This window comes from Sciurus carolinensis, chromosome 3 (assembly GCF_902686445.1).
Source record: "Sciurus carolinensis chromosome 3, mSciCar1.2, whole genome shotgun sequence".
Classification (NCBI taxonomy): Eukaryota; Metazoa; Chordata; class Mammalia; order Rodentia; family Sciuridae; genus Sciurus; species Sciurus carolinensis.
The window spans coordinates 153,308,555-153,324,294 of NC_062215.1; the positions used below are offsets into that span (position 1 = coordinate 153,308,555).

General features: G+C 41.3%; 1 protein-coding gene across 4 annotated transcripts in view; it reads left to right on the forward strand.

The window, feature by feature from the left end:
• Positions 1–14,290: 14,290 nt before the first annotated feature.
• The window catches only part of Adam23 (ADAM metallopeptidase domain 23), a 156,414-nt gene continuing 154,964 nt past the window's right edge, over positions 14,291–15,740 (forward strand). For 3 of the 4 annotated variants that reach the window (XM_047546468.1, XM_047546470.1, XM_047546471.1), the window contains exon 1: positions 14,292–14,879. In XM_047546468.1, coding sequence (XP_047402424.1) covers positions 14,666–14,879 — 214 coding nt within the window. In that variant the 5' untranslated portion in view covers positions 14,292–14,665. Of the gene's footprint in view, positions 14,880–15,740 lie in introns of all 4 variants that reach the window. The other variant, XM_047546469.1, reaches the window with a different exon arrangement.

The window sequence follows — 15,740 nt, forward strand, 5'->3', positions numbered from 1 at the left end:
AAGAGGGAGAAAACTCAAATTACTAAAATTCGGAATGAACAAGGAAACATCACAACAGACACGAGTGAAATACAAAACATAATTAGAAGCTATTTTGAAAATCTATACTCCAACAAAACAGAAAACCTTGAAGACATCAACAAATTTCTAGAGACATATGAACTACCTAAACTGAACGAGGAGGACATACACAACTTAAATAAACCAATTTCAAGCAATGAAATAGAAGAGGTCATCAAAAACCTACCAACAAAGAAAAGTCCAGGACCAGATGGGTTCTCAGCCGAGTTCTATAAAACCTTTAAAGAAGAGCTCATTCCAATACTCCTCAAACTATTCCATGAAATAGAAGAGGAGGGAACCCTACCAAACTCGTTCTATGAAGCCAATATCACCCTGATACCTAAACCAGACAGAGACACATCAAGGAAAGAAAATTTCAGACCAATATCCTTAATGAACATCGATGCAAAAATTCTCAACAAAATTTTAGCAAATCGCATACAAATATATATTAAAAAGATAGTGCACCACGATCAAGTGGGTTTTATCCCAGGGATGCAAGGTTGGTTCAACATTCGGAAATCAATAAATGTCATTCACCATATCAACAGACTTAAAGTTAAGAATCACATGATTATTTCAATAGATGCAGAAAAAGCATTTGATAAAATACAGCATCCCTTCATGCTCAAAACACTAGAAAAAATTGGGGTAATGGGAACATTCCTAAACATTATAAAGGCCATCTACGCTAAGCCCATGGCTAATATCATTCTAAATGGTGAAAAACTGAAAGCGTTCCCCCTAAAAACTGGAACAAGGCAGGGATGCCCTCTTTCACCGCTTCTATTCAACATCGTCCTTGAGACTCTAGCCAGAGCAATCAGACAAACCAAAGAAATTAAAGGGATACGAATAGGAAAAGAAGAACTCAAACTATCCCTGTTCGCTGATGACATGATTATATATTTAGAGGAACCTGGAAATTCCACCAGAAAACTTTTAGAACTCATAAGTGAATTCAGTAAAGTAGCAGGTTACAAGATCAATGCTCATAAATCCAATGCATTTTTATACATAAGTGATGAATCTTCAGAAAGAGAAATTAGGAAAACTACCCCATTCACAATAGCATCGAAAAAAATAAAATACTTGGGAATCAATCTCACAAAAGAGGTGAAAGACCTCTACAATGAGAACTACAGAACACTAAAGAAAGAAATTCAAGAAAACCTTAGAAGATGGAAAGATCTCCCATGTTCCTGGATAGGCAGAATTAATATCGTCAAAATGGCTATACTACCTAAAGTTCTATACAGATTCAATGCAATTCCAATTAAAATCCCAATGATGTACCTCGCAGAAATAGAGCAAGCAATTATGAAATTCATCTGGAAGAATAAAAAACCTAGAATAGCTAAAGCAATCCTCAGTAGCAAGAGCGAAGCAGGGGGTATTGCAATACCAGATCTTCAACTCTACTACAAAGCAATAGTAACAAAAACGGCATGGTATTGGTACCAAAATAGACAGGTAGATCAATGGTACAGAATAGAGGACATGGACACAAACCCAAATAAATACAATTTTCTCATACTAGACAAAGGTTCCAACAATATGCAATGGAGAAAAGATAGCCTCTTCAACAAATGGTGCTGGGAAAACTGGAAAACTCTATGCAATAGAATGAAACTAAACCCCTATCTCTCACCCTACACAAAACTCAACTCAAAATGGATCAAAGACCTCGGAATCAGACCAGAGACCCTGCATCTTATAGAAGAAAAAGTAGGTCCAAATCTTCAACTTGTTGGCTCAGGATCAGATTTCCTTAACAGGACACCCATAGCACAAGAAATAAAAGCAAGAATAAACAACTGGGATAGATTCAAACTAAAAAGCTTTCTCTCAGCAAAGGAAACTATCAGAAATGTGAAGAGAGAGCCTACAGAGTGGGAGAATATCTTTGCCAACCATACCTCAGATAGAGCGCTAATTTCCAGAATCTATAAAGAACTCAAAAAACTCTACACGAAGAATACAAATAATCCAATCAACAAATGGGCTAAGGAAATGAACAGACACTTCACAGAAGAAGATGTACAAGTAATCACCAGATATATGAAAAAATGTTCAACATCCCTAGTAATAAGGGAAATGCAAATCAAAACTACCCTAAGATTTCATCTCACCCCAATTAGAATGGCGATTATCAAGAATACAAGCAACAATAGGTGTTGGCGAGGATGTGGTGAAAAAGGAACACTCATACATTGCTGGTGGGGTTGCAAATTAGTGCAACCACTCTGGAAAGCAGTGTGGAGATTCCTCAGAAAGCTTGGAATGGAAACACCATTTGACCCAGCTATCCCACTCCTTGGCCTATACCCAAAGGACTTAAAAGCAGCATACTACAGAGATACAGCCACATCAATGTTCATTGCTGCTCAATTCACCATAGCCAGATTGTGGAACCAACCTAGATGTCCTTCGGTTGATGAATGGATAAAGAAACTGTGGCATATTTATACAATGGAATATTACTCCGCAATGAAGAATGATAAAATTATGGCATTTGTAGGCAAATGGTCGAAATTGGAGAATATCATGCTAAGTGAGATAAGCCAATCTCAAAAAACTAAAGGACGAATGATCTCGCTGATAAGCGGATGAGGACATATAATGGGGGGTGGGACGGGCTAGCATTAGGTTTAGGGTTAGGTTTAGAGTTAGGCTAAGGAGAGCAGTAAGAATGAAGGAAAGAAGGACTGTGTAGAGGGAAAAGAGGGGTGGGAGGGGTGGGAGGGGTGGGGGGGAGGGGAAAAAATATAATAAACATCATTACCCTATGTAAACGTAAAAAAAAAAAAAAAAAATAAAAAAAAAAAAAAAAAAAAAAGAACATGAAATATATCAAATAAATAAAAGATTGACTACCAATATTTCTTTTAGAAGATAATAAAATGAAGTCCCATAAATGACAATTAATGTCTGTATGTGTTGATTATACAAGGGCTCAAGTATACCATAAAGCCCAGAAAAATCTGAGCAATATTGGATCATAAAGGTAATCCATAAATGTAACCCATCTATATGATAGAGTACAACCATGATAGAGTTTCAGGTTTGAGTTTCAGATAACTAACTGTTAAGAAACTGCTATTTGTGTAGCATTCATTAATTATTTAATTGCTTTATTTATTCGGATTGAACCCACGGCCTATGAATGCCAGGCAAGTGCTATACCTCTGAACCATACTCCCAACCCCCAAATCCATGTCTTTTAATAAGACAAGGAAACGACTTGTGGAAAAGGAAAATATAAAAGGATTTACTCAATTCACTGTAGTGTTTTATTTGGGAAAATAGTTCTTTTACGACATGTTATTTCTGTTAACAGGCAGTGGTTATTAATAATATTCTAAAATTAATGAATTTTTAAAAGCTTTAAAAAATGAAACATTTATTCAGCATTTTCTTGTCATTTTAGACTTTGAGGAACTTTTTGGGGGGATTATTTTTATGACCCTCATTTTTCAAAAGCTGGGCAAAACAGGTGGTTAATGTCTTCTATGACAGGTGGACTTTTCTGGGAAGCAGATTTAGAGATGCAGTTTCACGAACAGGAGCTTTATAGGAAATGGCCTTGGGATCTGTGTCCCAGGAAGGGAGGGGATGAGGGAGGTCAAGGGAGAAGGTGAGCAGACTGAAGAGCTACATTGTCACAACCCACAGAGGGCTCTGGGGTGAGCGTGGCTCATCATGATCGTATTACACAGCGCAAGACTTGGGTTGCCAGATAAAAATACAGTCTACCTACTTTGAATTTTGTAGACATACTAAAAAATAATTCATGGTTTATCTGAAATTCAGGTTTGACAGGACATCTTGTATTTTTATTTGCTAAATGTGTTGAACCTACCCACCGCTGCCAGGACTTTATATCCTCACCTGAGGCAGTGATTGGATATGATCACCCCACTTCTGGACACCATAACTCCACCCCTCAAGCCACCCTCAAAAAGGTGGAAAGCTGGGAGTTGTCTTCAGACACCACCCCCTGCAGCGGAGGAGGCAGATCCTTCCTTTTGTTCTTAGCATTTCCTTATAGCAACCAGGATTATTAAAAAAAAATCTTTGAAAATTAACCTTAGTACTATAATTAAAGTGAAGGTTGCCCTTCTCAACACCACTCCTGTGGTATTCCAATACTAAACATATAAGCAAACCCACAGGAATGACCATTGTCTGTCTCTCCCACTGTGATCGGTATCAGAGGTAGTTTCTGTTTATTAGTAAGGACTGAAGGAATCCAGCATCTGAATTTGTCCAAGGTATTCTTACTCTCACTCTCAGAAGTCATGACTTAGAAAGAAAATCATCTGGTCTCCCTAGTTAGAACTCTCCTTGGGCTGCTCACTGCTCACTGCTGGCAGGCATCAGTCTTAGTTCTTGTAGACTGGGAGACAAAGGTGCTGAGATATATCCCCAGGGAGGAATCTACTCTTTTGTCCTAGTTCCAGTTTAAAAAAAATAAATCCCAAGTAAGGACTTTCATTGGCACATCATGGAGCACATCAAGTGTGACTGTAAGATGAAGCACTATGAGTGGCCCAGCTTAGGTCTGGTTCCTGACACTGAATGAATGAACCGTGGCTGGGTTTGGGGAGGAAGTGGAGCGCAAGACCAGGAGGTGCAGGTATGATTTTAAGGACCTACTTCTTAAGCGTTTCCAAAGTGAGAGGATATCTGGCCAGGGAAGGTTCCCTAAGAGTCCATTACCATCTAAGTCAGCGCTGTGTATGATCCTACTTGTTATTTGTCCCAAATTTGGGCACTGGGGATGGAATCCAGGGTTTCTCTACTACTGAGCCACATTCCCAGTCCTTTTAAATTTTTATTTTGAGACAGGGTCTTGCTGAGGCTGGCCTGGAACTTGTGAGCCTCCTACCTCAGCCTCCTGAATTGCTGGGATTACAGGTGTGTACCACCATGCTCTGCTCTCCCAAATTTCAAATGCTACCCCTTCATTAAAATATTTCAGGACTTGGTTGCTATGTTCACCTTATCTATACTGTTCATAACTTTAATGCCTTTGAAAATACCTTTTCCCATTCTTTCTCTTGCCAGATGTTGTGGTTCTTTCTTTTAGGATTGTTCTCACTGGCAGAAGTTTGGCAATTTAAAATGCTTTTTCTTGGATTGCATCCAGTTCCTTTATAGAGGGCTTGTACATCAGAATTTGGTATAATTTTCATCATATTTTCTTTTTGGTTTCCAACATTGTTTTGGTGGTAATTTTAGATTAAGAATAGATTTAGAATTTAGATTATTTATTCAAGGAATAATCAAAATGGACTTCACATTATTCTGCTTCCCCTATTGAAACTGAATGTGTATGTTTGTGTGTCGGTTTGTGTGTGTGTGTGTGTGTGTGTGTGTGTGTGTGTGTGCGCATGCGCATGTGATATTACCAGTGGTAATCTGAATGTTCCTCTATGTGTGTAGAGATGTTTCAAGGTGGGAAGTGTGGCTGTTTAGATATGTAGTTTACTTTTTCCAGAACTTACTTGTTGATATTTAAATGCTTTTATCAGTTTTTGGCCATGTCACATAGCTTCAGAAAGTCTGTTTATAATTTATTGCAATTTGCTCAAACATTTAGTACATGGAAGAACTTAGTGTTTTCTGCAAGACACGACATTGCACCATGCAATCTTTCCCTCCAATAATTTATCAAAATAGCAAATAAAAAGTCTTAGGATTGGACTCTGGAGAATCCTCGAGTTAATTTTTTCCTTCCAGAGGAGTGATTATTTATCTCTACTATTCAATTTCTGTCTCTAAGCCATGTCCATATCCATGACATGAATAGTCTAATTCATGACAATCCAACAGAAATAATACAGCTAGTTCGACTTTGGCCTTCAAAAGGCATAAGGTTTGCAAAAGCATGTGTCTGTTCTAGTGGTAGCTATTCTTTCTGCCTTAAAACAACAGAATAAAGATGTTTAATGGGGTTAAGCTTTCATAATTATGTCTTTAGAAATCAAAACATCTTAATATGACACAAGTTAATGTTATTATTTTATAAGTGTAGGTTAATAAAGGTTGCTAATTACAATTGATCATATTAAACTAAATTTAATAGATGGATATGTTGGTTAGTTTTAAGTTTAGAAAAAAGATGGGCACCACTGTAGTGTACTCCTGTAACCTCAGTGACTCAGGAAGCTGAGGCAGGAGGCTGGTTCAAAACTAGCCTCAGGAACTTAAGGATACTCAGCAACTTAGTGAGACCCTGTATTTAAAAAAAAAAGAAATGAAAAGGACTGGGGATGTAACTCAGTGATAAAGCACCCTGTGTTCAATCTTCAATACTAAAAACAAACGAACAAACAAAGTCAGTCGAATTCTCTGATAAGTAAGGATCTCGGTCCTCTCGCATGGGGTGGTACTGCCATAAGAAGCAAATGTCTGGATTACGAGTAGAGTTTTGTTTTGGAATTATACAAATAATTGTATATAATGATGGTATTAAAATCTTTAATGTAATATTAGGAACATAATTCAGAGTCATTGTGTGTGGATCAAAGTCAGTGTTTTTAAACAGAAAAAAGTATAATTTTAAATTATATATATAGTTTAAGTACCCTGATTTCAAAATAGTATGGTTCCTTTGTAGAAACCTTTAAGCATTTTGTTTTGATGAACTAGATAACAGAATATCAAATAGATAATACAATATCAGCATTTTCAGCTCTTTTAATGCAATTAATTACTAATTAAATGTGGAATAAATAATGGATTGTATTTTAGTATTTTTTAGCATTAAAAATTAAGTTTTATTCCTATACTTGATAGATTGATGATATTTGAGAATCATTATGATGTGACTGGGAGTTTATGCTTTGGAGTCAGCCAAACATGGGTTCCTGTCCTATCATGATTCTTAGAGTTTAGACAAGCTAACTTCTCCAAATTTTAGTTTCCTCACCTGTAAAAATAGGAATTGTAATAATCAGCTTTTCATTAGTACAATGAAATATCTGTGGCAGGCTACTTTATAGAGAAGAAAGGTTTGTTTAACTTATGGTTTTGGAGGCTGAAAGTCCAAGTAGTATGTTGCCACCCTGATGTGGGGCCCCCAATTGGCTACCACACATCATGACAGATGGCATCATGGAGAGATGGAGAGACCCTATGGCAAGACAGGAAGCCAGAGGAGGGAGGGCTCAGTCTCACTCTTTTATACAACATTCTTGCAGTAATGAACCAGGATCCCATGAGAACACTTTAGTTTCTTCTGAGGACAACACCCCTAATAACCTAATGACCCTGCACTAAGCCTCACCTCCTAAAGGTCCCACCACCTGTTAACATTGCCATCCTGGGATCAAGTTGCCAGCATGTGAACCTTGAGGTACAAGGCACACTCAATCTGTAGCATCGTCTTGGTTGTTAGTATTATTGTTATTAGTTGATTTCTTATTCTTTCCTGTATTCTTTTCTGTTGAATTCAGCACTACTTAAGGTAGGATTTGAGAAGTTGGACTTGTTGAGTTTGTAAGATACATTAAGGATTGGATAAGAAAACTGCCCCTTGGAAATATCTGAGACACAGAAGATAAGAGAAGTAGAAGAATAGGTTTTATTTGGATGGAGATATTTCCAATTGCAAAAACACAGATGAATCTGGAGGACATTGTGCTAAGGGAAATAAATCAGGCAAAGAAAGACAGATACTTCATGATCTCACTCATATGCAGAATCTAAAAAAGTCAAATACATAGAAGCAGAATACGATGGTTACTAGGGGCAGGGGATGGAGGAGGAACTGGAATGGAATAGGTTCAAAAGTACAGGGTTGCAGTATGCGAGATAAGTAAATTTAGAGATTTAATGTACAGCATGGGGACTATAGATAGTAATATCTTGTTGTGTACTGAAAATTTGCCAAGAGCGTGAATTTTAGGTGTTCTTACCATACACAAAAAAAGGTTAACTATATGTGATGATGGCGATGCTAATTTGCTTGACCACAGTAACTATTTTACTACGTATATCAAAATATCATGCTGTACACCTGAAATATTTACACTAAAAATATCTTTTTAGGCCTGGTGTGTTGGTGCACGCTTGTAACCCCAGCAGCTCAGGAGGCTGAGGCAGGAGGATTGCCGATTCAAAGCCAGCCTCAGCAACTTAGTGAGACTGTAGTAACCTACTGAGATCTTGTTTCAAAATTAAAAAAAACCAACAACCCAAAAACAAAAACAAAAAAACTCTAAACAAACACACACACACACACACACACACACACACACACAACAAATCAAATACAGACCAAAAAAAATTTTTTTGAGGTGATTTGAATTTTCAGCCAGGGCCAGGATGAAGAATCTTTGTAAAAACCTGTGAACCTTAATATCCTCACATCTAAGATGGAGCTCCTAAAAAGAGTTAATAGTGACTGTCCTCTCTGTGTTGCAGGGTTGAGCATCACATAAAATAATACAGATAAAAGCACTTTCCAATGTGTAAATGCACAGTAATTATTAAAGCAGGTGTTATTAAAGGGTTTAGTGATTGTTATTATGCAAATGAAAGGATTATAATTAGCATATTAATTCTGTAGCTGGAGTTCTAACCTTTTGAGATAAAATTCAGTTGCTATCTCTAAAAGTAGAAGCTTCCACCCTTCAACCCCTGCCATTAATCCGTGATCATTCTACAGAAACTCCTGACACTGTTCGGTGATAGTGTAAGCATTATGTGTCGATCCAGTGATTATTCCTAATAAACACAATTCTTCTAAGTTTTGCACATATTGTCACCCCAAACCATCCTGACATACTTGTTTAGCCCTCTGTGCATGTATTGTAAACACACTGAAGTATGGGGACAAACAAGCCTAATGTTTGTGAAGTCTGGGATGAAATCACTGTGTTTCAAATTTATTTGGTTCTGTCATGATTTCCGAGTTAAATTTCATTTAACACATTCATTTCTAGTTACCTTTCTTTAGCTGTTGCTCCACTTGACACTGATACAAGTGACTTGATACATTTGGTGTGTTCAGCTACTCAACTAAGAATGTCTGTGACCACGCACTTTCGGTAATGCATTCTTTTTCTTTGCCCAAGAGTGCTGAAATCAGTCACACTGTGACTTCTGAAATTGTCCCATTGTGGTCTGTCCTTCAGAATAAACAGCAGTATACCAAATACAGACTTGCAGATTTATTCTTTATGAACCTGCAGGTTGCCTGTGACATTGCATGTGGCTCTGTGCCTGTTGTGTTCACTGACTGCCCCATTGATGCTCTCAGGATTGTCTGAGGAGCGCCGGCAGATCACTGATGGTGACAGGCCCCCGGAAGAGCTGTCGTTGCATGTGTTACTCCATCCTCTGAACTGTCATGGCTGTAGCATCCATTCACCATCTCTCTGCTCACCAGAAAATATAGCTTGACAAAACAAAGGAAAAGTCTGGAATCTTTTCGACTTTTTTTTTCTTTTTTCTTTTTTTTTAAGAATGAGTTCTGATATTTCTTCCCTTATTTACGTCTCGGAATTAATTCCAAAAGGAGGAATGCTTCCTTCCTTAGGAACCCCTTCACGAAATGAACATCTTTGAAGAATTTAGTGACTCCTTAGTGATTAAACCAATAGGTAAAGTACGTGGATGAGCAAATTCTTTTGGAGCCACATACATTGTTGCACATACTTTCTTCACTTTTTCTTCTTACAAGCATATGAATTAATGCAGTTGATGAAATATGTCAACCTTAACATATGTTAATATGCAATGCACAAAACCAATTGTTTTTGTCATTAAAAATAGTGAATTGACAAACTAGGGTCTGCAGGCTACAGTTTCTGTATTTCTGAAGTGTTATTTAAAAAAGCATATGAAGCCCACATAGCTTAAAATATTTACTATCTGACCTTTTACAGAAAATGCTTGCTGATCTCTGAACCACATGGAAAGTATCGACAGTGGAGCCTCTCTTTACTTTTATTAAGAAACGGATTTTCCTCTCCTCTTTGAAGCATCAGTTTCCACTAGTAGAATCAGTCTTCCCAGCCATCCTAGAAGGAGGCTTAGAAAACTCCTGGGAACAGGAATCTTCCAGAATCTGCCCCTGTTCTTTGACAGAAGCTGCTCCTGGCCAGCTCTGTTGACCCCTCGCCCTCCTTTGTGCTGTTTCTCTCTGCCTCCCCTCTCGCCAGCATCAGCACCGCCCACCAATTTGCCACACACCTCTTTGACCTTGTTTTTTTTGGCTGAATGACTATACCCTTCGAATTGCTCTTGCGAGTTCGCTTTCCTACATTGCTCTTCTTTTTCAACTCTTCTCATCCTGGGGAGCTTTCTGGGAATACTTTTCTACCTTCTCCCCCAGAACCTCAGCCTTTTCGTGTCACCTTTCAAATCTATTTCTGCTGCTATTTTTTGCTTGTCCCTGTCCAGGCTCAATTTTCTCACTGGTTTCAAAATGGATCCAGTTCTTCCATCTGAAAGAGACTATGGCGTGAGAGGCCTTTGGGGGTCCTTCCTCTCTAGCCCAGCTGCACAATCCCATGACACCTCTGGACACTGCATCCAGGAACTCTTCATGGTGTCTGCCTGTTGTCCATATCGCCTTGCAGGGTTCTTTTCCTCCGTGGACCTGCTGGCTGCCAGCCTTTGCCTCCAACCACAGCAGATTTCCATATCTTCCAATGGTCCATTGATGGCCGTGGCAGCCAACTCACATTTGTAACCTGAGCTATCCTTGCACTCGGGCTTCTGGTACATTTTTCTCTTCATTCCGGTCTTGTTTGCTGAATGCCTCCCTTTTCTGCCAAGATGTAGCCTTGCTCTTAGTACATTTTTTGGGGTGGGGTGGGGTACTGGGGATTGAACTCAGGGGCACTCGACTGCTGAGCCACATCCCAAGCCCTATTTTGTATTTTATTTAGAAACAGGGTCTCACTGAGTTGCTTAGCACCTCAATTTTGCTGAGGCTGGCTTTGAACTCTTGATCCTCCTGCCTCAGCCTCCTGAGCTGCTGGGCTTTGAACTCTTGATCCTCCTGCCTCAGCCTCCTGAGCTGCTGGGATTACAGGCGTACACCACCAAACCCGGATGCTCTTAGTACTTTTTGACAGGAGGAAGATGACATTTGTACATGAATAAAGAGCAAAGCAATAGGTAGTAAGTGATTAAGAAAGTTACTCATATTATGAAAGCACAGAGGGAATATTTAGAGGTAAACTCTATAACAATAAAAATTCACAAACCTAATGAGAAAATTAGTAAATCTTACAAAGTGGCCAATTAAAGAATATTTGATTCTGCTTTTAACCTTCCCTTGAATCTATAGGTTAAGGACTTCCAGTAATTTTTTCTAAGTGATTTGCTCTTTCTCTGTCTCACTATCCCTTTTGCTGATACATTATCTTGCCACCAGCAGTGTTTGTGAATTTCATGTTCTATAAACAAAGGCAGTTTTTTTTTTGGTTATAGAATGTAGACAGCATCTATCTTTGTAAACAACCCTGCTGCTTAATAAAAATTAAATTGACAACAAATATATGAAAAAAATCTTCAACATCTCTAGCATTAGAGAAATGCAAATTAAGTCTACACTGAGATTTCATCTCACTCCAGTCAGAATGGCAATTATCAAGAATACAAGTAACAATAAATGTTGGTGAGGATGTGAGGGATAAGGTATACTCAAACGTTGCTGGTGGGACTGCAAATTGGTGCAACCACTCTGGAAAGCAGTATATCTCTGATACTCAGTGGATCAAGTGGACCACCATTTGATCCAGTTATCCCACTTCTTGGCGTGTAACCAAATGACTTAAAATCAGCATATTATAGTGACGTGGCCCCATCAATGTTTATAGCAGCTCACAATAGGTAAGCTATGTGCCCTTCAACAGATGTGCCCTTCAATAGATGAATGGATAGAGAAAATGTGGTGCATAAACATGATGGCATATTACTCAGCCTTAAAGAAGAATGAAATTATGACATTTGCTGGTAAATGGATGGAATTGGAGACTATTGTGCTAAGTGAAATAAGCAGATCCACTAAAACCCAAAGACTGAATATTTTCTCTGATATGCGGATGCCAACACACAATGGAGGGGGAGGTTTGAAGAATAGAAGTTTATTGGGTTAAACAAAGGGAAATGAAGGGAAGGGAGTGGGGAGAGAAATAGGAAAGACAGTAGAATGAATTGGACATAACTTTCCTATGTTCATATATGAATACATGGCCAGTGTAACTCCACATCATGTACAACCACAAGAATGGGAAGTTATACTCCATCTATGTATAATATGTCAAAATATATTCTGCTGTTATGTGTAATTAAAAAGAACAAATAAATTTTAAAAAATTAAATTGAACGTTCTTTCTGTACCTTCATGTGCTTAGAAGGGTAGATTATCACTGGTGTTTTTCAGTCATTCCAGTTCATCTGGAAGGTTTATTTACTAGAACAAACTTTTTGAGAGGTTGTCACTACTGACAAGAGATGCTTTCTAAATAACTTCATGTGGTCACCTTTCTCCTTTCATTTCATTCTCCCTTCCAATTCCTTGTGCATCTCCTCTCTGACTTCCTTCCTTCCAGGTCCTATTACAGGATGCACATTGTATTTAAAAAATTGGGAAAATCTAGCCAGGACATGCTTTTCTTGAGGGAGAGGCCTGCAGGAACACTGACCTGCAGGGAGACGGAGTGTTCACCAGCCTCCCTCGAGCATGAGTCCTGCTTCTGTGCACCACCTACTCATTTATGCCTTGATCACATGTTTTTCAAAAGATATTCTAGGCCTCAAATACTGTGCTAGGTCCTAGGAGCACAGTGGTGAGCAAAAGGAAAACTGTTGCTGCCCTTATATGGGGGAGGTAGCACCAACTACAAATTTACATGCATAAATATGTGTCCTTAAACACTCTAGCTCAGATATAGAAAGGAAGCACTAAAATTAGTATTTAATTCCCTAACAGCTCTGTAATCTTAGGTCCGTGTGCGTGAACAACGTGTGCCTGTGTCTCTCCTCTCTTCCTCTTTGTTGGGTGGAGGTGGATATATGGCTAACACTATCCTTTCATGTCTATGGTGCTTTATACCCATGTTCGCTCTTTTCATCATGTAATTCTTGACCTTTCCTCCCCCAGTAGATGGTATTATCTCCGTTTTAAATTAAAATAACATTATTATTACTCTACATTATTATTAATCCGTTTTCCATTAAAATAACAACATTATTATTACTCAGACTATCATTGGGAGAGTGAATACATGAACACATGAATGCTTGCACTATGGGGGTTTGGGGGCAGAAATAATTTGAAACCACCAAATGTAGTGGCTCCTGACCTACCAAAAACAGGAACCTTGGATTTACATTGATTACAGCAGCGAGAGAGAATACCCCCTTTCCTCTGCAGAAGTTAGGACTGGCTCTCAAAAATAGAAATGTGTCCTCCTAAACGCCTGCCCACCCCCATGGTTGACAAACGACGATTTCCCAAGATAGCTGCCACACACTCGGTTCTTAATCTCTGTGTATCTTCCCCTCCAGAATGTCTAAGCCCTTCCTGATTGCATCCAGTCACACTTCCTGAACTTTTGAGGAAACACCTTCAGGCTTCCTATGCTGTCCTCAAAGCCCCAGGGCACCGGCAGGGAGGACCCGGGCCTGGGCGGAGTACCCCAGCGCGGGGATTCCTGACGCTCTGCGGTCCGCAGAGGCCGGGCCGCGACGCGCCGACGTGCTTCCCAGCCAACGTGGTCCCGCTGGCTGTTGGCAAGCTGAGTGAGAAGCAACGCTATTTTTGCCTCCCCGCTGCAATCCTTCATGTTTACTTGCGGAAAGAAAATACATAAAGGATTAAGGTGGAAATGCTTGGCCTTAGTTTTTCCTGAGCAGCGGGGTTGGAATAGGAGTGGGAATGTGAGGTCTGGGATGGGGGAAAAGAAGGTCGATTTCTCGGGCCGTTTCCTCCAGATCGTGCCTCTTTCTGACCCAGGAGCCCCGCACTTTTCTTTTTTCCTCAGACTCCCCCTTGACCGCCAGTTCCTGCTCCCCCGCCCTCATCTTTGGAGGTGCCACCGTCACCTCTGATGCTGCCCGGGATGCTGCATCACTCTGCTGCTCCCCCTTTCCCCACAGTAAAGCATGCGCAGTGCGTCCCTTGCCGGTCGACAGCAGCAGCATCAGCATCAGCATCAGCACCAGCGCCCGAAACCCCTCTCGGGCGCGCTCCCGAGGGAAGGGCGCACGCCTGAGCCGCGCGTCCCCGTGCCGCTCGCTCCCGCGCGCCGCCTCAGCACCCTCAGGCCCGGCAGCAGCCCCCGCAGTCGCTTGAGCGGCCGCGCCCGCCTCGGGGAGGGAGCAGCCGCTGAGGAGGCTCCAAGTTGGCGGAGCGGCGGGGACCCCTGAACTCCTCTGCCGTCCGCCCCGGGAGGGGCTGAGAGGAGAGCTGAGGAGGCGCGCCGCCCAGCCCTGAGCCCCCAGCCCCGAGACCCCTGCCCGCGGTGGCACCATGCGCGCCCAGCCGGCGTGACCGGCTCCGCCCGCAGCCGCCCCGCAGCCCAGCCCGGCGCACTAGCTGGCCACACCGAGCGGCGCCCGGGAGCTATGAGCCATGAAGCCGCCCGGCAGCAGCTCCCGGCGGTCGCCCCTGGCAGGCTGCAGCCTTGCCGGCGCCTCTCGCGGCCCTTCCGGCGGCCCCGCCGGCCCGGTGCCTGTCCGCGCCCCGGCCCGCGCGCCGCCCTGTCTCCTGCTCCTCGTCCTTCTCCTGCTGCCTGCGCTCGCCGCCTCGTCCCGGCCCCGCGCCTGGGGGGCCCCTGCGCCCAGCGGTGGGTATGGCCCGGTGCCCTTTGCCTTGCTTTCCCCGCGGGGCCCTGTAGAGGAAAGCGAAGGGCACGCGGGTCCGTGCGCCCTGGACACGTCCCAGGCTTGGCCTTTGCGTGCCTCCCTTCTGCCTCTCCACCCTTCTCATTCCTAACCCCCTGTTCATTCTAGTTCACTTTTGGAAGTCCATTTATGTTGCATTCACTAAAAACCCATTCCAATTACTGTGGTTCCACTGGGAGGTATTTAGTGAATCTGGGTCCTTCAGCGCTCTCATGCAACTTGCGGAGGGGAAACCAGTGACTGGGAAATGCAGCGAGGGAGCAAGTTGCTTCTTGCGTGCTGGAGCCTTAATATGAATGCGGGGAGCATGTAATGATAATACTGGCAATGGGTTGTTTCCTCAAATTTGCCACCAGGCTTATTCACTGCAGTTGAGATTAAGATGAGGGAGGGAGGCATACTTCAGGGGCCAAAGAATTAAAGTGCAGAAGACATACTTTGTGCACGACCTTTGGTTGTGATTTCTCAAAATGCATGTCATGAACACTTAAAACAACACAATGTCCAATACATTGATGATTGGAAATCACTGAAAGCAGAAAGTTGGCCTGGTCAGGAAAAAAAAAAAAAAAAAAAAAAAAAAAAAAAAAAAAAAAAAAATCGAAGGCCGCAGCCTCCACATCGCTCTGTAGCAAAGGATTTTTGCTCATCTCAAAGTTAAAAGGCAAAATTTCCATTTTGGTAAAAGAATCAATTAAAATTCCCTGCCCATGAAGTCAGCATTCAAGTTATCCTTGGAGTGCTCTTAGTTCTCAGATGGGATACTATTAAGCAGAGCACAGTTGAACTTCTGTAGACTCAGA